Here is a 20,850-nt window from a genome sequence, read left to right as displayed (position 1 = left end):
TAATTGTAAGAACGACAAACCTTTTTGTGAGGCAAGTATGTAAAATTAAGAGGAAAAGAAGGCTGCTTTGGTTCTCAAATATAGTAGCTGAGAAGGTAAGGAATAAGAGGTTAGCTTTCATAAACTACAAAAGATTGTAAAAAGAGGAAAACAGGCAAAAATATCTGGAAAAAGTTACTATAGGCTGGTCGTGTAGTCAGGAAAGAAAAGATGCAAATGGAAGAAAAAATAGCTGTCATGGTAAAATGGGGAGACAAGACTTTTTTAGATATATTAGTGATAGGAAGAAGTGCAAAAGTGGCATTGTGAGACTCAAAAGTGAAGGAGAGAAATATGTAGAAGCTGATAAAGAAAAGGCTGACTTGCTTAACAAATATTTCTGTTCTGTGTTCACGGTTGAAGCGCTGGGAGCAGGACCACTGAAGACAAACATGAATAGGGATGGAGGAGTACTAGACTGTGATTGCTTTTCAGAGGGTTGTGTTCATGAGGAGCTAGCTAAAATAAAAAGTAGACAAAGTGATAGGGCCGGATGGTGTACATCCGAGGGTGCTGAAGGAACTTAGGGAAGTTCTGGTGGCTCCGTTGACTGTCCTTTTCAATAAATCTCTAGAGTCGGGAGTGGTATCGTAGGACTGGAGAAGGGCGGATGTGGTCCCTCTCCACAAAAGTGGAAGTAAAGAAGAAGTAGGGAATTACAGGATGGTAAGTCTGCGTTCTGTGGTAAGCAAATTAATGGAAACGCTTTTAAAACAGAGAATGGTGAAGTTTCTGGAATCCTTTGGATTACAGGACCAGAAGTAACATGGATTCACTAGAGGTAGGTCCTGTCAAACAAATATGATCAATTTCTTTGACTGGGTGACCAGAGAATTGGATAGCGTGAGTGCGCTAGATGTGGGGTATTTAGATTTTAGCAAAGCCTTTGACAGTGTTCCACACAGACATCTAATAAATAAACAGTGCTCTCAGGATGGGTCCCAAAGTGACAAGCTGGGTCAAGAACTGGTTGAGTGGAAGGTGACAGAAGGTAGTGATCAGTGGAGATCGCTCTGAGGAAAAGGATGTTACCAGTGGTGTAACTCAAGGTTCTGTTCTTGAGCCTATTCTTTTAAACATTTTTATAAACGATATTGCTGCAGGGCTGTCGGGTAAGATTTGCGTCTTTGCAGATGCTACCAAAATCTGCAATAGAGTAAACACCCAGGATGGTGTGAATAACATGAAGAAAGACCTGGCAAAGCTTGAAGAATGGTCTGAAATTTGGCAGCTAAAATTTAATGCTAAGAAATGCAAGGTTGCAAAAACCTGAGGGAACGGTACAGTTTAGGGAGTGAAGAACTTAAGTGCATGACAGAAGAGCGGGAATTGGGTGTGATTGTATGTGATAATCTTAAGGTGATCAACCAGGTTGAAAAGGTGATGGCGGAAGCTAAAAGGATGCTAGGATGCATAGGGAGAGGTAGGGCCAGTAGGAAAAATGACCCCCACCTCCGCAGCACTCGTAGCAGAACACTGGCTACCTGTCAACCAACGCTGAATATTCAAAGCCCTTGTAATAGCTCACAAAAGATTCCACGACATAACCCCTAACTACATTACATCCAAACTGTGCAAGTACACCCCTAATTGCCCCTCCGCCCTGAAGCAGGGAAGATTTCTCCAGATGGAAATGACTCGTAAGCGTTCCTACAGTCACTTTATCCCTTGGCTATGGAAATAGCTGCCTACACAGACAAGAATGCAGAACTCACTGATGGCATTCCACAGAGCAGTGAAGACCTTCCTCTTCAGTTGAATAGAAACCAGCATTCAGACTTTCCATTATATCTTTCCTCCTATGCACACCTTAATGAGAAAATTCAAGAAAAAAGTATCCAACTGAAGGGCCAAAATTTCGAGATAGCGTCTAATTTGAAAATTCTGGGGGTTACTTTGGATCGCACATTAACTTTTAGAAAACATACAGATTTATTAATTTAAAAAGTTATGTGCTTTTATGGAAATTAAGAACCATTAAAAAGTTTTTTGACAGCGAATCTTTTCGGTTACTGGTTCAATCTATTATATTATCAACTTTAGACTATTGTAATATAATTTATTTGGGGTTACCTAAAAAGATTATATTAAGACTTCGGTTGGTGCAAAATGCTGCAGTTTGCCTGATTTTTAATCTTAAAAAGTATAATCATGTTAGTCCTTTTTATACCAAGTTGCATTGGTTGCCTTTTGGGGCCAGAGTGCTTTTTAAGTTTGGATGCATTTGTTATAAGGTGCTTTTTGGATTATCTCCCTCATATTTGTCCCCCTATCTGAAACTTTCTTACTCAACAAAAGGAACTAGAAATTCTGAAAAGTTCATCTTCCCTACTCCAAAGGCCTGTCGTTTTAAGACCTTTTTAGACAGGACTTTAGAGTATCAAACTGGGAAGATGAACTCCTGGCTAAGTCCGATGATTCTTCAATCTAATTCTTACTTCACATTTAGGAAATCATTAAAGACCTATTTATTTGACAAATAAGAATATTAATTTTGATATATTTAAATGAGGTCTTTTGTTTCTATTCTTATTGTCATAGTATGTTTTAATTTTTTAATAATTTTTAATATTGTACTTGAATGTTTTTAACAATTGTATTACTTTTATTATATAACTAGTCTTTAAGCCCGTTACATTAATGGGTGCTAGAATAGATGTGTGTGTCTTTCTTTCTCCTTGGCCGCTGTCTTGTCTGTCTTTTTTTCTTTGTCTCTCTCTCCTTGGACGCTGTCTGTCTGTCTGTCTTCCTTTCTGTCTGTCTGGCCCCCTGTCTGTCTGTCATTCTTTCTGTCTGTGTATCTCCCTGGCCCCCTGCCTGCCTGTATTTCTCTTTTGTGCCATGCCTGCCTGCTCTGTGGCCCCCTTCTGTTTCCCCCTTCCCAGAGCAAAGCATGATTGCTGTCTGTCCCCCAGCACCCTCCACCCCCCAGCACCCCTCCACCCAAAGCAGCCCCCTGCCTGCCTCTATTGCTCCCAAACCGCTGTTCTTACCCTCCCTCCATCCCAGCTTCCTGGTCACTTCTGGCCCACTGGCACGAACTGCTCTTTGTTGCGTCTGCCCTCCTCTTAAAACTGCCACTCATAGCAAACAGTCATGCGCACATGCGCCGAATGTGCGCACGCTCTGAACATGCGCACATGCTGAACAGGCATTTGCCACACACTTTACAATTTCTCTGCCGGCCATGGAGCTACAGATCACAGATCACACAGGTAGGAGTGCGCATGCACACTTAGGGTTTTATTATTAGTGATTCTAGATTGTACATAGATAGTGTGTTCTAGGAAACTGTACCATGTGCTGAAATGTCTCAGTATTCTTCTGTTGTGAACTGCCCAGAACTACTGGTTGGGCAGTATACAAGAAAATAAATTATTATTATTATTATTATGTTTTGTAACCAGTCTTGAAGCTACAGTGTATGTTCTTTGTTGTAATTTGTTCTTTGTTGTAATCTGTTCTGAGCGGGAGAACAGAATAGGAATTAAAATAAATAAATCGATGCATCTGGGGCTTTCGATACAGTCAATTTATCAGTGCTTTTGTCAAAATTGGAGAGCTTAGATATGCAGGGAATGGTACTTCATTGACTTAGCTCATATCTAACGGGAAGATCATTTTGTGTGAAAGGTGGACAAAATATCTCGGAGAGGATGATGATTAAGAGAGGAGTACCACAGAGGTAAGCATTGTCCATGCTATTTTTTAACATCTATATGTTGACTTTCAGATAGGTTTTTCGGAAACTGAAGATTTAGTATAGAATATATGCTGACAATAATCTACTTTTTTTTCCTTATAGATGAACAGAAAAAAAAGACATATACATGTGGGAAGTTCGTGGATGGATGTCAAAGCATGGTTTACAATTAAATGTCAATAAGACTGAGATCATGATAATGGGACAATATGCAGAGACCAATATGGTGAACTATCTTGAGGTATTGGACACTAAGAAAGAAGTGAAAAAGTAGATGAACATTTTGGGGATCTGTTTAGATTCAGCGCTCACAATGGGATAACAGATTTTGAATATCATTCACAATTACGTACACTATATAGCAGCGGTCTCAAACTTGTGGCCTTCCAGGGACTATTTTGCGGCCCGCGGTCTGTCCTCTCTACTTCACAAGTTTTCCGATTGTGGAAAGGACAATTGCGTACAGACCGCGACTGCTGTAATTGGACTTGCATCTCTCTAGAGGTAATGTCGGCAAATGGCTCGCGGCTCGCCTAAAGCAGGGGTCCCCAATCTGCTTCCCTTCCCTTCTCACTGCTCTCCCCTAAGCCACCGCAATCAGGGAACAGGCCAGCGCCGAGGTCTTAGTTCTCCCTGCTTATCTTCCCAGGCGCAGAACCAACCAATTCTCGCCACCCGACGTCAATTCTAACGTCAGAGAGGAAGTTCCAGGCCAGCCAATCATTGCCAAGAATTGAAGTTGGGTGGTGAGAATAGGTTAAAACCACTGTTAACACCCTATGATTTCAGAACGGTGGTACAAGGCCTAATTCTACCTAAGTTGGATTATTGTAACTCCCTCTATTTGGGCTTAACAAAATCTAAGCTGAAAGCCCTACAGTTACTAATGAATCCACAAGCTAGACCAAGGGTGGGCAACTCCAGTCCTCGAGGGCTAGAATCCAGTTGGATTTTCAGGATTTCCCCCAATGACTATGCATGAGATATATTTGCATGCACTGCTTTCAATGCATAGTCATTGGGAAATCCTGAAAACCCGAATGGATTCTGGCCCTCGAGGACCGGAGTTGCCCACCCCTGAGCTAGACTGATTAGTGGTATTCCAAAGATGAAACACATTACTCCAATTCTGAAACAACTTCATTGGTTATCTATGTAACAACGGGTGCACTATAAGGTGTTATCTTTGGTATACCAGATTTTGTATCGATCAGCCCCTTTCTGATTTCAAGCACCATGGGAAGTCTATAGACCAAACAGATCTTTGAGATCAGAAGGTGGAATGAAAATAATAGTGAAAATGGAAGAAGGAGTGAGATATGTGGTCACAAAATCAAGAATGTTCTCAACTGCTGGGATTTCTCTCTGGAATACTGACTGCCTCAATTTCAAGAAATTGTTAAAGACCAAATTGTTTGTTGACGCCTACCTATAGAGGCAATACAGCTTAGGATATGTTTGATCTTAATGAAATAAGTATTTCCTGCATTGGTTGCTGAAGTCTGCAAGACGACAGTTTTATGATCATCTATGTTGTGAATAGGCTGTTTGTAGGGAGTGAGTGAAGTTTGTTAGTTTTCACTTGGGAATGCTAGTTTTAAGTTATTGAGATGTAATTATGAATGTTTAATTTTATGGAAACCTCTTAGAGTAGAGGTGGTATATAAATTTTTTAATAAATAAATAATTTCTATAGTGCTACTAGACGCACGCATTCAAGAGGCAGCTTCTGCTTGAAAGAGCTTACAATCTAATTAAGACAGACACATAAGACAAAAGGTGAATCTATGCAAACTGTTCAGTTAGAGATTTACAAGGGGACTATAGAGGGAATAACACAGATATTGGTGCTTTACAAGTTGCTAGGTCCATCAAACATAATATCCTTTTTCCAACAGTTGCCAACCCAGATTACAAGAACCTGTACCTGGCAAAATCCCAAAAGAATAAACAGATTTACATAAGAACATAAGAATAGCCTTACTGGGTCAGACCAATGGTCCATCAAGCCATTCTCACGGTGGCCAATCCAGGTCACTAGTACTAGTCAAAACCCAAGGAGTAGCAATATTCCATGCAGAATCCCCAAAGAGTAGCAAGATTCTAGAATTTCAAAGTAGCAACTTTCCATGCTACAGATCCAGGGCAAGCAGTGGCTTCCCCCATGTCTTTCTCAATAACAGACTATGGACTTTTCCTCCAGGAACTTTTCCAAACCTTTCTTAAAAGCAGCTACACTATCTGCTCTTACCACAACCTCTGGCAATGTGTTCCAGAGCTTAACTATTCTCTGAATGAAAAAAAATTCTTCCTATTGGTTTTAAAAGTATTTCTCTGTAACTTTGAGTGTCCCCTAGTCTTTGTAATTTTTGACGGAGTGAAAAATCAATCCACTTGTACCCATTCTACTCCACTCAGGATTTTGTAGACTTCAATCATTTCTCTTTTCCAAGCTGAAGAGCCCTAACCATTTTAGTCTTTCCTCATATGAGAGGAGTTCCATCCCCTTTATCCTATTGGTCGCTCTCTTTTGAACTGCTTATTCTATAAACAAGCAGTAGAATTTCCCATTCATCTAAATAATGGCTTCTGGACAGTGGCATAGTAAAGGGTGGGGTGGGGTGGGGATCCGTCCCAGGAACTATCTTGGTGGGGGCGCCGGCATCCCTCCTCCTCTCCACTCCCCCGCTCCTTCCGCCACTTGCTTGCCTTCAATTCCCCCTTACCATACCTCTAGCTCTTCGCCAGCATGAGCAGAAACTTCAACCTGTTGCTCACGACAGCACTGGCTCACCCCCCAACATCATTTCTGGGTCCCGCGCCTAGCAAGTGACGTCAGAGGGAGAGCCAATGCGGGCAGCAAATCAGTGATGCTGCTTGTGCCAGGAAAGTTAAAAAGGTACAGGGGAAGGGAAGGGGTGCGCGGTGGGGGGGGGAGAGGGCAGGGAAGGAGCAGGGGACAGAGAAGTGGGTGGAGGAGAGGTGCCACCAACTCGGGCATCTCTCACCCTAGCTACACCACTGCCTATGGACTTTTATTTTAGGAAATTATCCAAATCATTTTAAACTCTGCTAAGCTAACTGCTTTTACCACATTCTCTGGCAACGAATTCCAGAGTTTAATTATAAATTGAGTGAAGAAATAGTTTCTCCAGTTTGTTTTAAATTTGCAACTTAGCAGCTTCCTAGTTCTTGTATTTTGGGGAAAGGTACACAAGCAATTCATGACCCATTCCTCTCCACTCAGTGTTTTACAGACCTCTATCTCCTCCCCTAAGCTGTCTCTTCTGCATGCTGAAGATCCCTAGCCTCTTTAGTCATTTGGGTTGCCCTTCTCTCCACCTCTTCCAATTCTATATAAGCACATAAGCATAAGCACATAAGCATTGCTTCTGCCGAGTCAGACCATAGGTCCATCATGCCCAGCAGTCCGCTCCCGCGGTGGCCCCCCAGGTCAATGACCTGTAGTGATCTATTACTCAAGAGCATTTTGTCTTGTATAGTAACCCTCTAATTGTACCCCTGGATTCCCTTACCCTTTAGGAACTCGTCCAATCCCTTTTTGAAACCCAAAACTGTACACTGCTCAACTACCCCCTCTGGAAGCGCATTCCAGGTGTCCACCACCCTCTGGGTGAAGAAGAACTTCCTAGCATTTGTTCTGAACCTATCTCCTGTCAATTTTTTAGAGTGTCCTCTAGTTTTTGTTGCCCCCGCCAGTCTGAAGAATCTGTCTCTCTCTACCTTCACTATACCCTTCATGATCTTATAAGTTTCTATCATATCCCCTCTAAGTCTCCGCTTTTCCAGGAAAAAGAGCCCCAACTTCTCCAGCCTCTCAGCATACGAGAGATTTTCCATGCCTTTTATCATTTTTGTCGCTCTTCTCTGGACCCTCTCGAGTATCGCCATATCTTTCTTTAGGTACGGCGACCAGTACAGGACGCAGTACTCCAGATGCGGTCACACCATTGCCCTGTACAGCGGGAGGATAACTTCCTTGGTTCTGGTAGTGATACCTTTTTTGATAATGCCCAACATTCTGTTCGCTTTTTTTGAGGCCGCTGCGCATTGTGCTGCCGGTTTCATTGTTTTATCCACCAAAACCCCCAAGTCCTTTTCTAGGTTGCCTTTTCCCAATGTCATCCCCCCCATCGTGTAGTTGTACATCAGGTTCCCTTTCCCTATGTGCATAACTTTACATTTCTCCACATTAAAACTCATCTGCCATTTATGTAATGTAATGTAATGTAATTTATTTCTTATATACCGCTACATCCGTTAGGTTCTAAGCGGTTTACAGAAAATATACATTAAGATTAGAAATAAGAAAGGTACTTGAAAAATTCCCTTACTGTCCCGAAGGCTCACAATCTAACTAAAGTACCTGGAGGGTAATAGAGAAGTGAAAAGTAGAGTTAGAGGAAAAATAAAAATAAAATAAACATTTTAACAAGACAGCATTGATCTAAATACTTTGGAAGGTAGAAGAGAGGAGAGAAAGGAATAGAAGCAGAAGGGGGAGCCGTTGAACAGTAGAATTCTGGAGAAATTTAAATGACAGAAATAGAACAAAACAAAGGCAAAAGGCAAAACAATAGATAAGATTAAAGATAAATCATAAGCTGGAAAGAAAAATAAAATAAAACTTTGTCTTCAATCCACGGTTTCAGCGTCAGTGATGAAGTGGAGCAAGTAAGTTTAGGAGGAGCGATTGACGTTTCCAGAAAGGGCTTCTTCAGGGAAGAGACTTGGCAGACAGTCCCAAGATGCCTATGTCTCCTCCCCTGCGATGTTCTCCCATCCATGCATTCCCTCCCAGACACACTGCCCGTGCCCCATCCGCTCCAAGGAGGCTGCCCACGGTGAATGCAGGATTCTCTCCTCTGCGGGAAAGCCGCCCGGAGCCGACAGTCGATCTTCTTAGCGGATTGCATGGGGGGAAGAGTTCACACTCTTGGTAGGATCGGGTCTGTGTGCTCTCGGTGGTTGTGGCTGGTCTCGTTGCTGCTTAGGTGTAAAAGCAGTTGATCTCCACTGCTGCTGATATTTAAATATTTATCTGCCCACTCACTCAGTTTGTCCAGGTCCCTTTGGAGTTTTTTACATTCCTCTACAGATCTAACCTTACCGGAGAGTTTTGTGTCATCCGCAAATTTTATAACTTCACACTTTGTCCCTGTTTCCAAGTCGTTAATAAATATATTGAATAGCAGCGGTCCCAGCACTGACCCTTGTGTGTCGCCACTTGTGACCCCTTTCCAGTCAGAATAGTGTCCCTTTACTCCTACCCTCTGTTTCCTGTTTGCCAGCCAGTTTTTGATCCATCTGTGTATGTCCTCTTCCACCCCGTGGTTCCACAGTTTCCTTAGAAGGCGCTCATGAGGTACCTAGTCAAAGGCTTTCTGGAAGTCTAGGTATACTATATCTATGGGGTCACCTTTGTCCAAATGTCCGCTTATCCCCTCGAAGAAGTGCAGTAGGTTTGTTTGGCAAGATCTTCCAGTACAGAAACCATGCTGGCTTGTTCTCATCAGCTTATTTTTTTTCTATGTGCTCACTGATACTGTTCTTGATCAATGATTCGGCCATCTTCCCCGGAACTGAGGTCAAGCTGAGGTCGCCTCTGGTTCCCTTCTTGAAGATAGGTGTAACATTTGCTATATCTTTTTAGAGATGCGGTGACCAGAATTGCACACAGTATGCAGTGACACAAAGGCATTATAATATTCTCAGTTTTGCTTTCCATTCCTTTACTAATAATTCCTAACATTCTATTTGCTTTCTTAGCTGCTACTGCACAATGAGCTGAGGGTTTCAATGAATCATCAATGATACCTAGATCTTTTTCTTGGGGGCAACACTTGGTGTGGAACCTTGCATCATGTAACTTTCATCATGGGTTCCTCTTTGCTACTTCTGACTTCTCCAATTACAGCTCAATACAGCAGAAAAAAATGGACTGAATCACTCAAGATTTTACAATGAAATCTAGTTGGTGCAGTTTATATAATTATATACACTACAAAAAGACTGTCTGGTTTCCCATATAAAGCTCACTACAAATTCTCTACTAGCTGAAAAGGCAAAGTCCAATGTAGGTAGTAATTTTAGTCACTTAGAATAGAAGGGAAGGACTTGTGCCATTAGAGTCCCAAGTCTACAACTTTTCTCCTCCAGTTAGTTTTAGTCAAGGGAACTCCATAAAGGGCTTGTGCCTGACAGCCATAGAGCTGCTTGAATTACTGTTCTGTGTAAGTCAGACATATGGAGGTGGCTTACCATAGATGATAAAGGAAAATCAGAATCATAACCATTCTATAATATTGTAGTTTCGAGTTTCTTTAAAATTTGATATACCACTTAAAATAAAATTGACTAAGCGGTGAACAAAAGGAGGTACAGTATAAAATATTAAAATCAATAGGGAGACATGGACATTAACAAAAATAAAAATAAAAATGTTTTAACACATATGGGAAGGGGGGTGAAACACAATCTGTAATAGGATAGACAATAATCTTTAAGATAATACTGCATAGTGGGATAAGTCCCAATTAATGCCAAAGGCTAAGAAACTGAAGGAAAAAAACAGATTAATGCACCTAATATAAACTGAAATAGGGCATAGAATTGACCCACAAGGGCATTATTTCAGAAAGAAGCCTTCAGCAAAAAGGAAGAAATATTTAAAACAAAGAGCCTGCTTGCTTAAATTAATATTGCAGTAGGAACAAAATATCAGAAACAATTTAAAATCAAATAGCTGTTCTCTATCTTACCTGAGGTTGATATTTCCAGTGAATCATAGGCTACATGCAGTGGTTCATCTCTAAAGTTGTGGTATTTTACAAGTTCCATCGATGCAACTTTGCCATTTGGCTTTAAATCAAATATCTCATAATGTCCTGGAAGAAAGGGCTCCACTTTGGGACTTGAAGATGTGGAATGTTTTAGATTGATAAGACCTGTAAAGATGAGAAATAAGCTTAAGAGTCTCAAAGCTTTCATAACCTTGGGCCATACTACAATAATTCTAGAGATTAAACAATTGAGCTTTTCCCCCTTAATTGGTAAAGTATTTTTAATTAATAAAATTTTAAGAGAAGGAAAAGAGAATTCAGGGTTGGACATGGGGACAAATTTTCCCCGTTCCCGCAGGAACTCAATTTCCCTGTCCTGTCCCCGCGAGTTTTGTAGCTGTCCCTACAACGGGAACTCACAGCAGCCATTTTGATGACGGCTCTGTACAGGGCAGGAGCATAGGAAGATCGCTCCTGTCCCGTGTCACCACTAGACCACCAGGTAAGGTCTGGGGAGGTTCGGACAGCCTGCAAAAAGAAGAAAAAAAAATCTTGAATAATTCAATTCACAAATAGGGAAACTGCGAATCCAGAGGGAGAGCTGTATAAGAGACCTAGTTTTGACCACCATGCCCAACTTTTGTATCTTAAACCACCTAGGGGTGGGGATACTGCAAATAAAGCACTCAAAGCTTATAGCCAAACCTAAGGTTCATGCAGACCAGATTCTTAAAGATACTATGACTTTTGGCCCCTGGACTAGTGTTAGGGTTACCAGACGTCCGGATTTGTCCAGACATGTCCTCCGGATTTCTCCGGATGGCTTTTTAAAACCCGACACTTTGTCTGGGTTTTGAAAAGCTTCTATCAAATTGCCATCGGGCAGGAAGGCATCCGTGCATGCACGGATGTCCTCCTGCCCGACAAGAGCAGGCAGCGGGGGGCGGGGCTAAGGTGGGACTGGGGCATGATGGGGCGAGGATAGGTGGAACTGGGCAGGCTTGTAGGCAGGTCTAGGAGTTCGGATTTTCCAAATGGAAAATCTGGTAACCCTAGATAACGTGGTGGTTTATAAAATGGGTTATTGCAAATGAAGACTCAGCAAACCTCTGAGTAGGTACAGAAACATTTTGAACAAATGGACTTAAGCTAAACCCGGTATTTTATTTTATAAATAATGCTGGCTCCTGTTCTTCATCAGACCTTACTGGAGAGGCTCTCGTTTTACAAGCTAACAGTTACTGTGTACTAGATAGGTAGGAAGGCAGAGTCTAGTTCAGTGGTCTCAAACTTGCGGCCCGGGGACCACATGCGGCCCTCCAGGTACTATTTTGAGGCCCTCGGTATGTTTCTCATAATCACAAAAGTAAAATAAAACAGTTTCTTCATCATATGTCTCTTTAGCTATAAATTACAATATTATTATTAAGACTTAGCTAAAAGGAAAGATTAATAAACTATAAAGAGTTTTACCTCTTGCAAAATTGTCATCTAATATAATAAAATGGTAGGACGCGCATGTGCACTAAAAAAAAACGTGTTCCCTGATCCGTCGCATTTTTTTTAGTGCGCATGCGCGGATTTACGTCACCAAACTCGGCAACTTGGACAACAATGGCGCTTATGCTCAAGCCGCCGCCACGAATCCTCTCTCGAACCGCACCAGGATCGAGAGAGGAGCTGCGGCGGGGGCTTGAGCATAAGCGCCATTGTTGTCCCCCTACCTAGCTGCGAGGCTGCGGCGGCCTTCCTCACGGTTTCACGGTGCTTGGTCCGCCAAACAATTCCTGCCGTTGACCAAATTTGCCCCACCGTTCCTTCCCTTCCTCCATCAGGTACAGTTCAGCTCCGCCTATGTTAAAAGCAGCTGCTTTGAAATTGGAGCCCTGCCGCCACCGTAACAAGTTCCTTCTGCCGCGGTCCCATATGTCAGAGAAGGGGCGGGACTAAGGCAGAGGGGAAAGTGCTACGGCAGTGGCAGGGCTCCGATTTCGACGCGGCTGCTTTTAACATTGGTGGAGCTGCACTGCACCTGATGGAGGGAGGGAAGGAAAGGTGGTTGTGCGCTGTTGAGCCCCTCTGCACGGGCCCAAACCAAAAAAGGAGCCAGGACTCTTCCCAACCCGGCGCCGCCAGACCCGACAAAACGGCCCTACACTCACAGACCCGCGAACAGGGTTGCCATGGAAACCTAACCGGAATTACATGCAGTCGCGCAAGGGTCAGTGAGAGGGGATCAGGAGCTAAAGAGAGATTGAAAAAAACAAACAAACAACAGTGCACAAGTAGAGAGAGACACACAGACAGTCACAGAAAGACAGGGGGCTAAAGACACAGATTGAAAAAATAACAAAACACAGAGGACAAGGAGAGAGAGTGACACAGACACTCACAGAAGGACAGGGGGCTAAAGACACAGATTGAAAAAATAACAAAACACAGAGGACAAGGAGAGAGAGACACAGGAAAAAAAATGACAAACAGACATACAGCAGCCAAGGAGACAGACATACTTACATATAGCGTCCAAGTAGACAGACAGAGAGACAGCAAAAAAATACAAACAGCCAAGGAGACAAACAGAAAAAAATAAAAATTACAATGCCCAAGGATAAATTCAGGAAAAAAAACCTTCCAGACATACAGTGGCCAAGGAGTTAGACTGAAAAAAAGGCATACAGACATACAGCAGCCGATGAGACAGACAGACTGACAGCGACCAAGTAGACAATCAGCAAAAAAACACAAACAAACACACAAAGCAAAAAATTAGAAACATACAGCGGCCAAGGAGACAGGCATGCAACAAATAGGAAAAATAAAAAAACTTTTAATAAATCAACCATACATGAAGAAGGAATTAAAAAAAAAAAAAAAAAAGGGAAAAGACACCTACAGGGAAACACAGGATCAAGAGCATACAGAGAAAACAGAAGTTTGCAGGAATCAGGAACATATAGAGAAAGGAGAGCAGAGACCCCTGCAAGAAGAGAAAAATAGCAAAGAGACTGGGGATGAGAAAGAGAGCAGAGATGCTTGCAGGGAGAAAAAGCTAAGCAGTAATGTTACAGCTTGAGAGTGCAGACTGAGGAAGAAAGCAGAGACAGCGCTACACAGGGAAATGGAGGGAGGAAAGAGACAGAAAGAAAAATACAGACAGACATAAATTCTAGCACCCGTTAATGTAACGGGCTTAACGACTAGTTTCTTTAATAAGACATTAACTATTTTTTTTCTGAGGCCCTCCAAATACCTACAAATCCAAAATGTGGCCCTGCAAAGGGTTTGAGTTTGAGACCACTGGTCTAGCTCCATGTAGCAATCTTTTAACTCTTTACAAAAGGGAGTAAACAGAGACATGGAGCCATTAAAGAGAGAAAACAGGTATTTTTGTGGAAAAGGTAACATTCTTGGATTTTGAAAGGAAGATATGAGGCTCATTTTCAAAGCACCTAGACACACACACTACCAAACCTAAATGTTTTGAAAATGAGTCCCATAGTGTGTTTAAAATAGTATTGAAAAGAGGACATTGTTTAAACCAGGGCCCTGTGAAGTATTTTGTGCGGCCCCGGTCAAGGGCGATGCAGTGTTTCCCTCTGCTGCCCCCGTGTGTTTACCGTCTTGCCGGCTCCCTCCTCTGTCTTGCTGCAGCGTTTGTACAGCCCCAGAAAATTTTTTTTCGGCCAATGCGGCCCAGGGAAGCCAAAATGTTGGACACCTTTGGTTTAAACTATGGAAGATAGAAACCCTAAGCACAGTTGACTGCAAATTTTAAAAGCCAGGGGTTGTTTCTCAGCCACTCACTTATTGGCTGGCTGAAGACTTTTGGTAGCCTTATTGTTGCACTTTCTGTTTAGGGCTAGAAAGCCTAGGATTAGGGACTTAGAAAAGAACTGAATATTACTGCTTGTTTAGCTTGACCAGCACAATTACCGTATTTTCGCGGATATAACGCGCACCATTGTAAAACGCGCACAGGGGTATAGCGCGCAGAAATCACGATGATATGTACAAAAACTTTTCTATACCGCGCTCAGGCATATAACGCGCATGCTGCCCGACTCTCCTCTGGCCACCCCGACTCTCCTTTCGCTCTCCCCGACTCTCCTCTGGCCACCCCGACTCTCCTTTCGCCCTCCCCGACTCTCATCTGGTTGCCCCGACTCACCCTGACTTTCGGTGCACTGCCCCGACTCTCCTCTGGTTGCCCCGACTCACCCTGACTTTCGGTGCACTGCCCCGACTCTCCTCTGGTTGCCCCGACTCACCGTTCACCCGCCCTGACTTTCGGTGCACTGCCCCGCCTCTCCGTGCCTGTCCCCCTTGAAGTCCTGTCCCCCCTTGAAGGTCTGCCTGTCCCCCCTTGAAGTCCTGTCCCCCTTGAAGGTCTGCCTGTCCCCCTTGAAGATCTGCCTGTCCCCCCTTGAAGTCCTGTCCCCATTCTGAAAGCCTGATGCCCCCCCCTCGACGTCCGATTCTTCTCCCCCCTCGGCAGGACCACTCGCACCCCCACCCCGAAGGACCGCCGACTCCCCGACAATATTGGGCCAGGAGGGAGCCCAAATCCTCCTGGCCACGGCGACCCCCTAACCCCACCCCGCACTACATTACGGGCAGGAGGGATCCCAGGCCCTCCCGCCCTCGACGCAAACCCCCTCCCCCCAACGACCCCCCCCCCCCCCAAGAACCTCCGCCCGTCCCCCAGCCGACCCGCGCCCCCCCTGGCCGACCCCCACGACACCCCCACCCGCCTTCCCCGTACTTTGTGTAGTTGGGCCAGGAGGGAGCCCAAACCCTCCTGGCCACGGCGACCCCCTAACCCCACCCCGCACTACATTACGGGCAGGAGGGATCCCAGGCCCTCCTGCCCTCGACGCAAACCCCCCTCCCTCCAACGACCGCCCCCCCCCAAGAACCTCCGACCGACCCGCGACCCCCCTGGCCGACCCCCCCACCCCCCTTCCCCGTACCTTTGGAAGTTGGCCGGACAGACGGGAGCCAAACCCGCCTGTCCGGCAGGCAGCCAACGAAGGAATGAGGCCGGATTGGCCCATCCGTCCTAAAGCTCCGCCTACTGGTGGGGCCTAAGGCGCGTGGGCCAATCAGAATAGGCCCTGGAGCCTTAGGTCCCACCTGGGGGCGCGGCCTGAGACACATGGTCGGGTTTGGCCCATGTGCCTCAGGCCGCGCCCCCAGGTGGGACCTAAGGCTCCAGGGCCTATTCTGATTGGCCCACGCGCCTTAGGCCCCACCAGTAGGCGGAGCTTTAGGACGGATGGGCCAATCCGGCCTCATTCCTTCGTTGGCTGCCTGCCGGACAGGCGGGTTTGGCTCCCGTCTGTCCGGCCAACTTCCAAAGGTACGGGGAAGGGGGGTGGGGGGGTCGGCCAGGGGGGTCGCGGGTCGGTCGGAGGTTCTTGGGGGGGGGGCGGTCGTTGGAGGGAGGGGGGTTTGCGTCGAGGGCAGGAGGGCCTGGGATCCCTCCTGCCCGTAATGTAGTGCGGGGTGGGGTTAGGGGGTCGCCGTGGCCAGGAGGGTTTGGGCTCCCTCCTGGCCCGATATTTTTGGGGAGTCGGCGGTCCTTCGGGGTGAGGGTGCGAGTGGTCCTGCCGGGGGGGGGATGTATCGGACGTCGGGGAGTCGGCCGGGCAAGAGGGCTTGGGCTCCCTCTTGCTCCGATCGTGGATGCGGGTGCGGGTGGGAGCGCGTGCGAGCGGTCGTTCGGGGTGGGGGTGCGAGCGGTCCTGCTGGGGGGGTGATTCGGGCGTCGGGCGGGGTGGGAACTATGTTTAAAAACTTTTGTATACCGCGCTCAGGCATATAACGCGCGAGGGGTATGCGCGGTACGTAAAATCACGTATAACGCGCGCGTTATATCCGCGAAAATACGGTAGTAAGAGTGAAGCATTGCTTCTTGAACTCTGGGAATGCCAGAAGCTTGCTGCACAGAGGACTTTAACACCCAGGAATTTGCATAACTCTTGCTCCATTGAATTATAATTTGTTGATATATTGACTACATATAATAATAATAATAATTTATTTTCTTATATACCGCCCTACCAGTAGTTCTGGGCGGTTCACAACAGGAAAAAGCTGAGACATTTCATCACATGATACAATTTCAAAACACACAAACTGCATACGTAAATCTAGTATTACATAATAAAATATTGCAAAAAATTAAAAGATTAAAACATGTATTAAAAATAATAAGAACCGAAACACCTCGTTATAATATCAAAAACAGCATTCTTGTTTGTCAAATAAATGGGTTTTTAATGTTTTCCTAAAGGCACCCAGTAGATGTGCAAAGATAAATCTGCCATGAGTTGCCTTATCACTGGGCATCCAAGCACAGAGAAGCACTAGGTATGGCAGCACACAAAGCAGTAATGTTGGGTCTCGGAAACTCTCTCCTAAATTCTTGAGTTCTAGTAGAAGTATCTGAATAAACTCGAATAGCATGGCTATAAAAATGTACTAAACACTCCTTAAAATAACCAACCCATACCAAATCTCTGTCTGGGACCTTGACAAAAAGAGGCCATTGAAGTGGCTATATAAGTGGACTACTGAGTAGAGGTCTGAAGGATAAGGCGGAATTGCTTAACAAATATTTCTGTTTCACAAATGAAGGGCCAGGAGCAGAGCAGAACTATAGAAGACAAACACAAATACCATATATATTTGAATATAAACTGATTTTTGGGCCTAAAAATGGGGGTCTCAGTTTATATTCGGGTCAGCGCTGACCCACCCTCCTCCCGAACCTTTTGCAGGCCTCTGCCTGGCCTGTTGTGAAACCTGGTGGTCCACCAGCTGATTCTAAGAATTTTTACCTCCTTCCTGCCTTCCCTGCTTACCTTTTAGTATCCCTGGTGGTCCAGTAGTGAACCGCAGCAAGAGCGACCTTCTTTCGCTCCTGCCCACATAGAGCCGCTGGCTGATTGGCTGCTGCAAGTTCTTGCAGACCGCGAACTCACGGCAGCCAATCAGCTAGTGGATTTGCACTGGTAGGAGCAAAGGAAGGTCGCTCCTGCCACGGTTCACTGCTGGACCACCAGGGATACTAAAGATAAGAGGGGGAGGTAGGTAAAAATTCTTAGAATCGGCTGGGACAAGAAGCAAAGAGGGATCCCTCTTGTTCCGCCCACTGCTGGACCACCAGGTCTCACAGCAGGCCCGGTGGAGGCCTACATGTCATTGGAAGGGAGGGGGGACAAGGTACAGAACCTGGTAGGGAGACAGTGTGGCTGGGTGCAGAGACTGTCAGAGCAGGAGAGGGAGTAAGTGAGAAGGCTTGATGCAGAGCCTAGGAGTTCGGATTTTCCAAACAGAAAATCTGGTAACCCTAGATAATGTGGTGGTTTATAAAATGGGTTATTGCAAATGAAGACTCAGCAAACTTCTGAGTAGGTACAGAAACATTTTGAACAAATGGACTTAAGCTAAACCCGGTATTTTATTTTATAAATAATGCTGGCTCCTGTTCTTCATCAGACCTTACTGGAGAGGCTCTCGTTTGACAAGCTAACAGTTACTGTGTACTATATAGGTAGGAAGGCAGGGTCTAGCTCCATGTAGCAATCTTTTAACTCTTTACAAAGGGAGTAAACAGAGACATGGAGCCATTAAAGAGAGAAAACAGGTATTTTTGTGGAAAAGGTAACAGTGCAGAGCAGTGAGGGAGGGAGGGAGAATAGAGTACAGAGCCTGGCAGGGCAAAGCACGACATTGCACTTGAATATTAACCCCCTCCTTTTTGGGGAGAAAAAAGGTTATTCGGTTTATATTTGGGTTGGTTTATATTCAAGTATATATGGTACGAATGGTAAACCCTTAATGATTTTCAGGGGACTGGGTTCATGAGGAGCTGGCTAAAGACGGACAAAGTGATGGGATCAAAGGGGATACATCCGAAGGTACTAAAGAAACTTAGAGAAGTTCTAGTTGCTCTGCTGGCTGACTTTTCAATACTTCTTTAAAGTCAAGAGTGGTCCCAGAAGACTGGAGAAGGGCAGGTGTGCCCATCTCCACAAAAGCAGAATGAGAAAGCTGGGAACTATAGGCAGGTTAGTCTGATCTCTGTGGTAACTAAATTTTGGTAATAGAAATGTTTCTAAAACAGAGTAGTGAGGTTTCTGGAATCTAATGGATTATAGGACCCGAGGTTTACTAGAGGCAGGTCTTGTCAAATAAATCTGATTAATTTCTTTGACTGGGTGACAAGAGAGTTGGATCTAGGGAAAGCGCTAGATGTGGTATACTTAGATTTTAGCTAAATCTTTCACAGTTTCACATAGATAACTTATATATAAAAAGCATGTGCTCAGTATGGGCCCTAAAGTGACTGACAGGGTAGTAACAGGTTGAATGGATGGGACAGTAGTAAATGGAGCATGCTCTGAGGAAAGGGTGTTCTGCAAAGACTAGTTCTTTTTAACATTTTTGTAAGCGCTATTGTGGAAGGGCTTGAAGAATGGTCTAGAATTAGGCAGCTAAACTTTAATGCTAAAAAATGCATGGTCATGCACTTGGACTACAAAATCCTGAGAGAGCAGTACAATTTAGGGATGAAGTAGTCTGGGTACAAAAGAGGAGTGGAACTTGGGGTGATCAAGTGTGATGATCTTAAGGTGTCTAAAGAGACAGAAAAAGCATCAGCAAAAGCCAGAATGATGCTTGGGTGCATAGGGAGATGAATGGCCAGCAGGTGATAATGCCTCTGGATAAGTCTTAGGTGAGACCTCATTTAGAGTACTATGTACAATTCAAAAGACACAGGGGGATTGTGAAGATCTGCAACGTGACATAATCAGGCTCGAGGAATGGGCATCAACATGGCAGATGAGGTTCAACGTGGATAAGTGTAAAGTGATGCATGTCGGTAACAAAAATCTCATGCACAAATACAGGATATCCGAGGCGGTACTTGGAGAGACCTCCCAGGAAAGAGACTTGGGAGTTCTGATCGACAGTTGATGAAGCCGTCCATGCAATGTGCGGCGGCCAAAAGGGCGAACAGAATGCTAGGAATGATAAAGAAGGGGATCACGAACAGATCGGAGGTTATCATGCAGCTGTACCGGGACATGGTGCACCCTCACCTGGAGTACTGTGTCCAGCACCTGTCACCGTACATGAAGAAAGACACGATACTACTCAAAAGTGTCCAGAGAAGAGCGACTAAGATGGTTAAGTGGTTGGAGGAGCTGCCGTACAGCGAAAGATTAAAGAAACTGGGCCTCTTCTCCCTCGAACAGAGGAGAATGAGAGGGGACATGATCGAAACATTCAAGGTACTGAAGGGAATAGACTTAGTAGATAAGGACAGGTTGTTCACCCTCTCCAAGGTAGGGAGAACGAGAGGGTGCTCTCCAAAATTGAAAGGGGATAAATTCCGTATGAACAAAAGGAAGTTCTTCTTCACCCAGAGAGTCATAGGGGGAAAACACCCTCCAGGGATTTAAGACAAAGTTAGACAAATTCCTGCTGAACCAGAACGTGCGCAGGTAGGGCTAGTCTCAGTTAGGGCGCTGGTCTTTGACCAGAGGGCCCGTGTGGGCAGACTGCTGTGCACAATGGACCACTGATCTGACCCAGCAGCAGCAATTCTTATGTTCTTATGACTGCACCTCAGTCCAGAGGGTGGCTACTAAAATGGTCAGTGGTCTTCATCATAAAGCATTATAAGGACAGAATTGAAGGTCTCAATATGTATACTTTCGAAGAAAGGAGGAAGGGGGAGATATAGAGATATTCCCCTCCCCCTTTTACTAAGCCACAATAAAGGTTTCTACCAAGACCTGGAGCACTAAATGCTTAGACGCTCATAGAATTCCTATGAGAGTCAGAACATGTAGCACCCTGGGCCACGGTAGAAACATTTACTGCTGTTTAGTTAATGAGAGCCTTAAATACCACTGTGACATAAATGCACAGGAGGCGAGTCAATTGAAAGAAAGCTCTGAAATGAGGGGCATAGGATAAAGGTGGAAGGGAACAGTCTCACGAGTAACCCAAAGAAATACTTCTTCATGGAAAGGCTGGCAAATATATGGAACAGCCTACTGGTAGAGAGGTGGTGGAGATGAAGACTATCTGAATTCAAGAAACTTGGTTTACTTCATTTTTTAAAAGCAGAACACAGAACATATGCTATTTCTAAGGATTATCATTAATATGTGGAGTACTGAAGGGTCATTATTTTAATAAAAACTTTTCATATATTGCTTCATGCATTATTTATCTCTAAGATCACTTATGGAAATATAGTATGAACTGGAAGTTCAAAATCTA

General features: G+C 44.6%; 1 protein-coding gene across 6 annotated transcripts in view; it reads right to left on the bottom strand.

Moving 5' to 3' along the window:
• ASNS (asparagine synthetase (glutamine-hydrolyzing)) overlaps positions 1-20,850 on the bottom strand; it is a 213,017-nt gene that overhangs the window by 93,993 nt on the left and 98,174 nt on the right. For all 6 annotated transcript variants that reach the window (XM_033931030.1, XM_033931033.1, XM_033931032.1 and 3 more), the window contains one exon: positions 10,525-10,710. In XM_033931030.1, the coding sequence (XP_033786921.1) occupies positions 10,525-10,710 (186 nt within the window). The remainder of the gene's footprint in view (positions 1-10,524; positions 10,711-20,850) is intronic.

The sequence above is a fragment of the Geotrypetes seraphini genome, chromosome 2 (assembly GCF_902459505.1).
Source record: "Geotrypetes seraphini chromosome 2, aGeoSer1.1, whole genome shotgun sequence".
In the NCBI taxonomy this organism is placed as follows: domain Eukaryota; kingdom Metazoa; phylum Chordata; class Amphibia; order Gymnophiona; family Dermophiidae; genus Geotrypetes; species Geotrypetes seraphini.
Note: the sequence above shows the minus strand (reverse complement) of the source record. Positions and strands in the feature narration are given on the sequence as shown.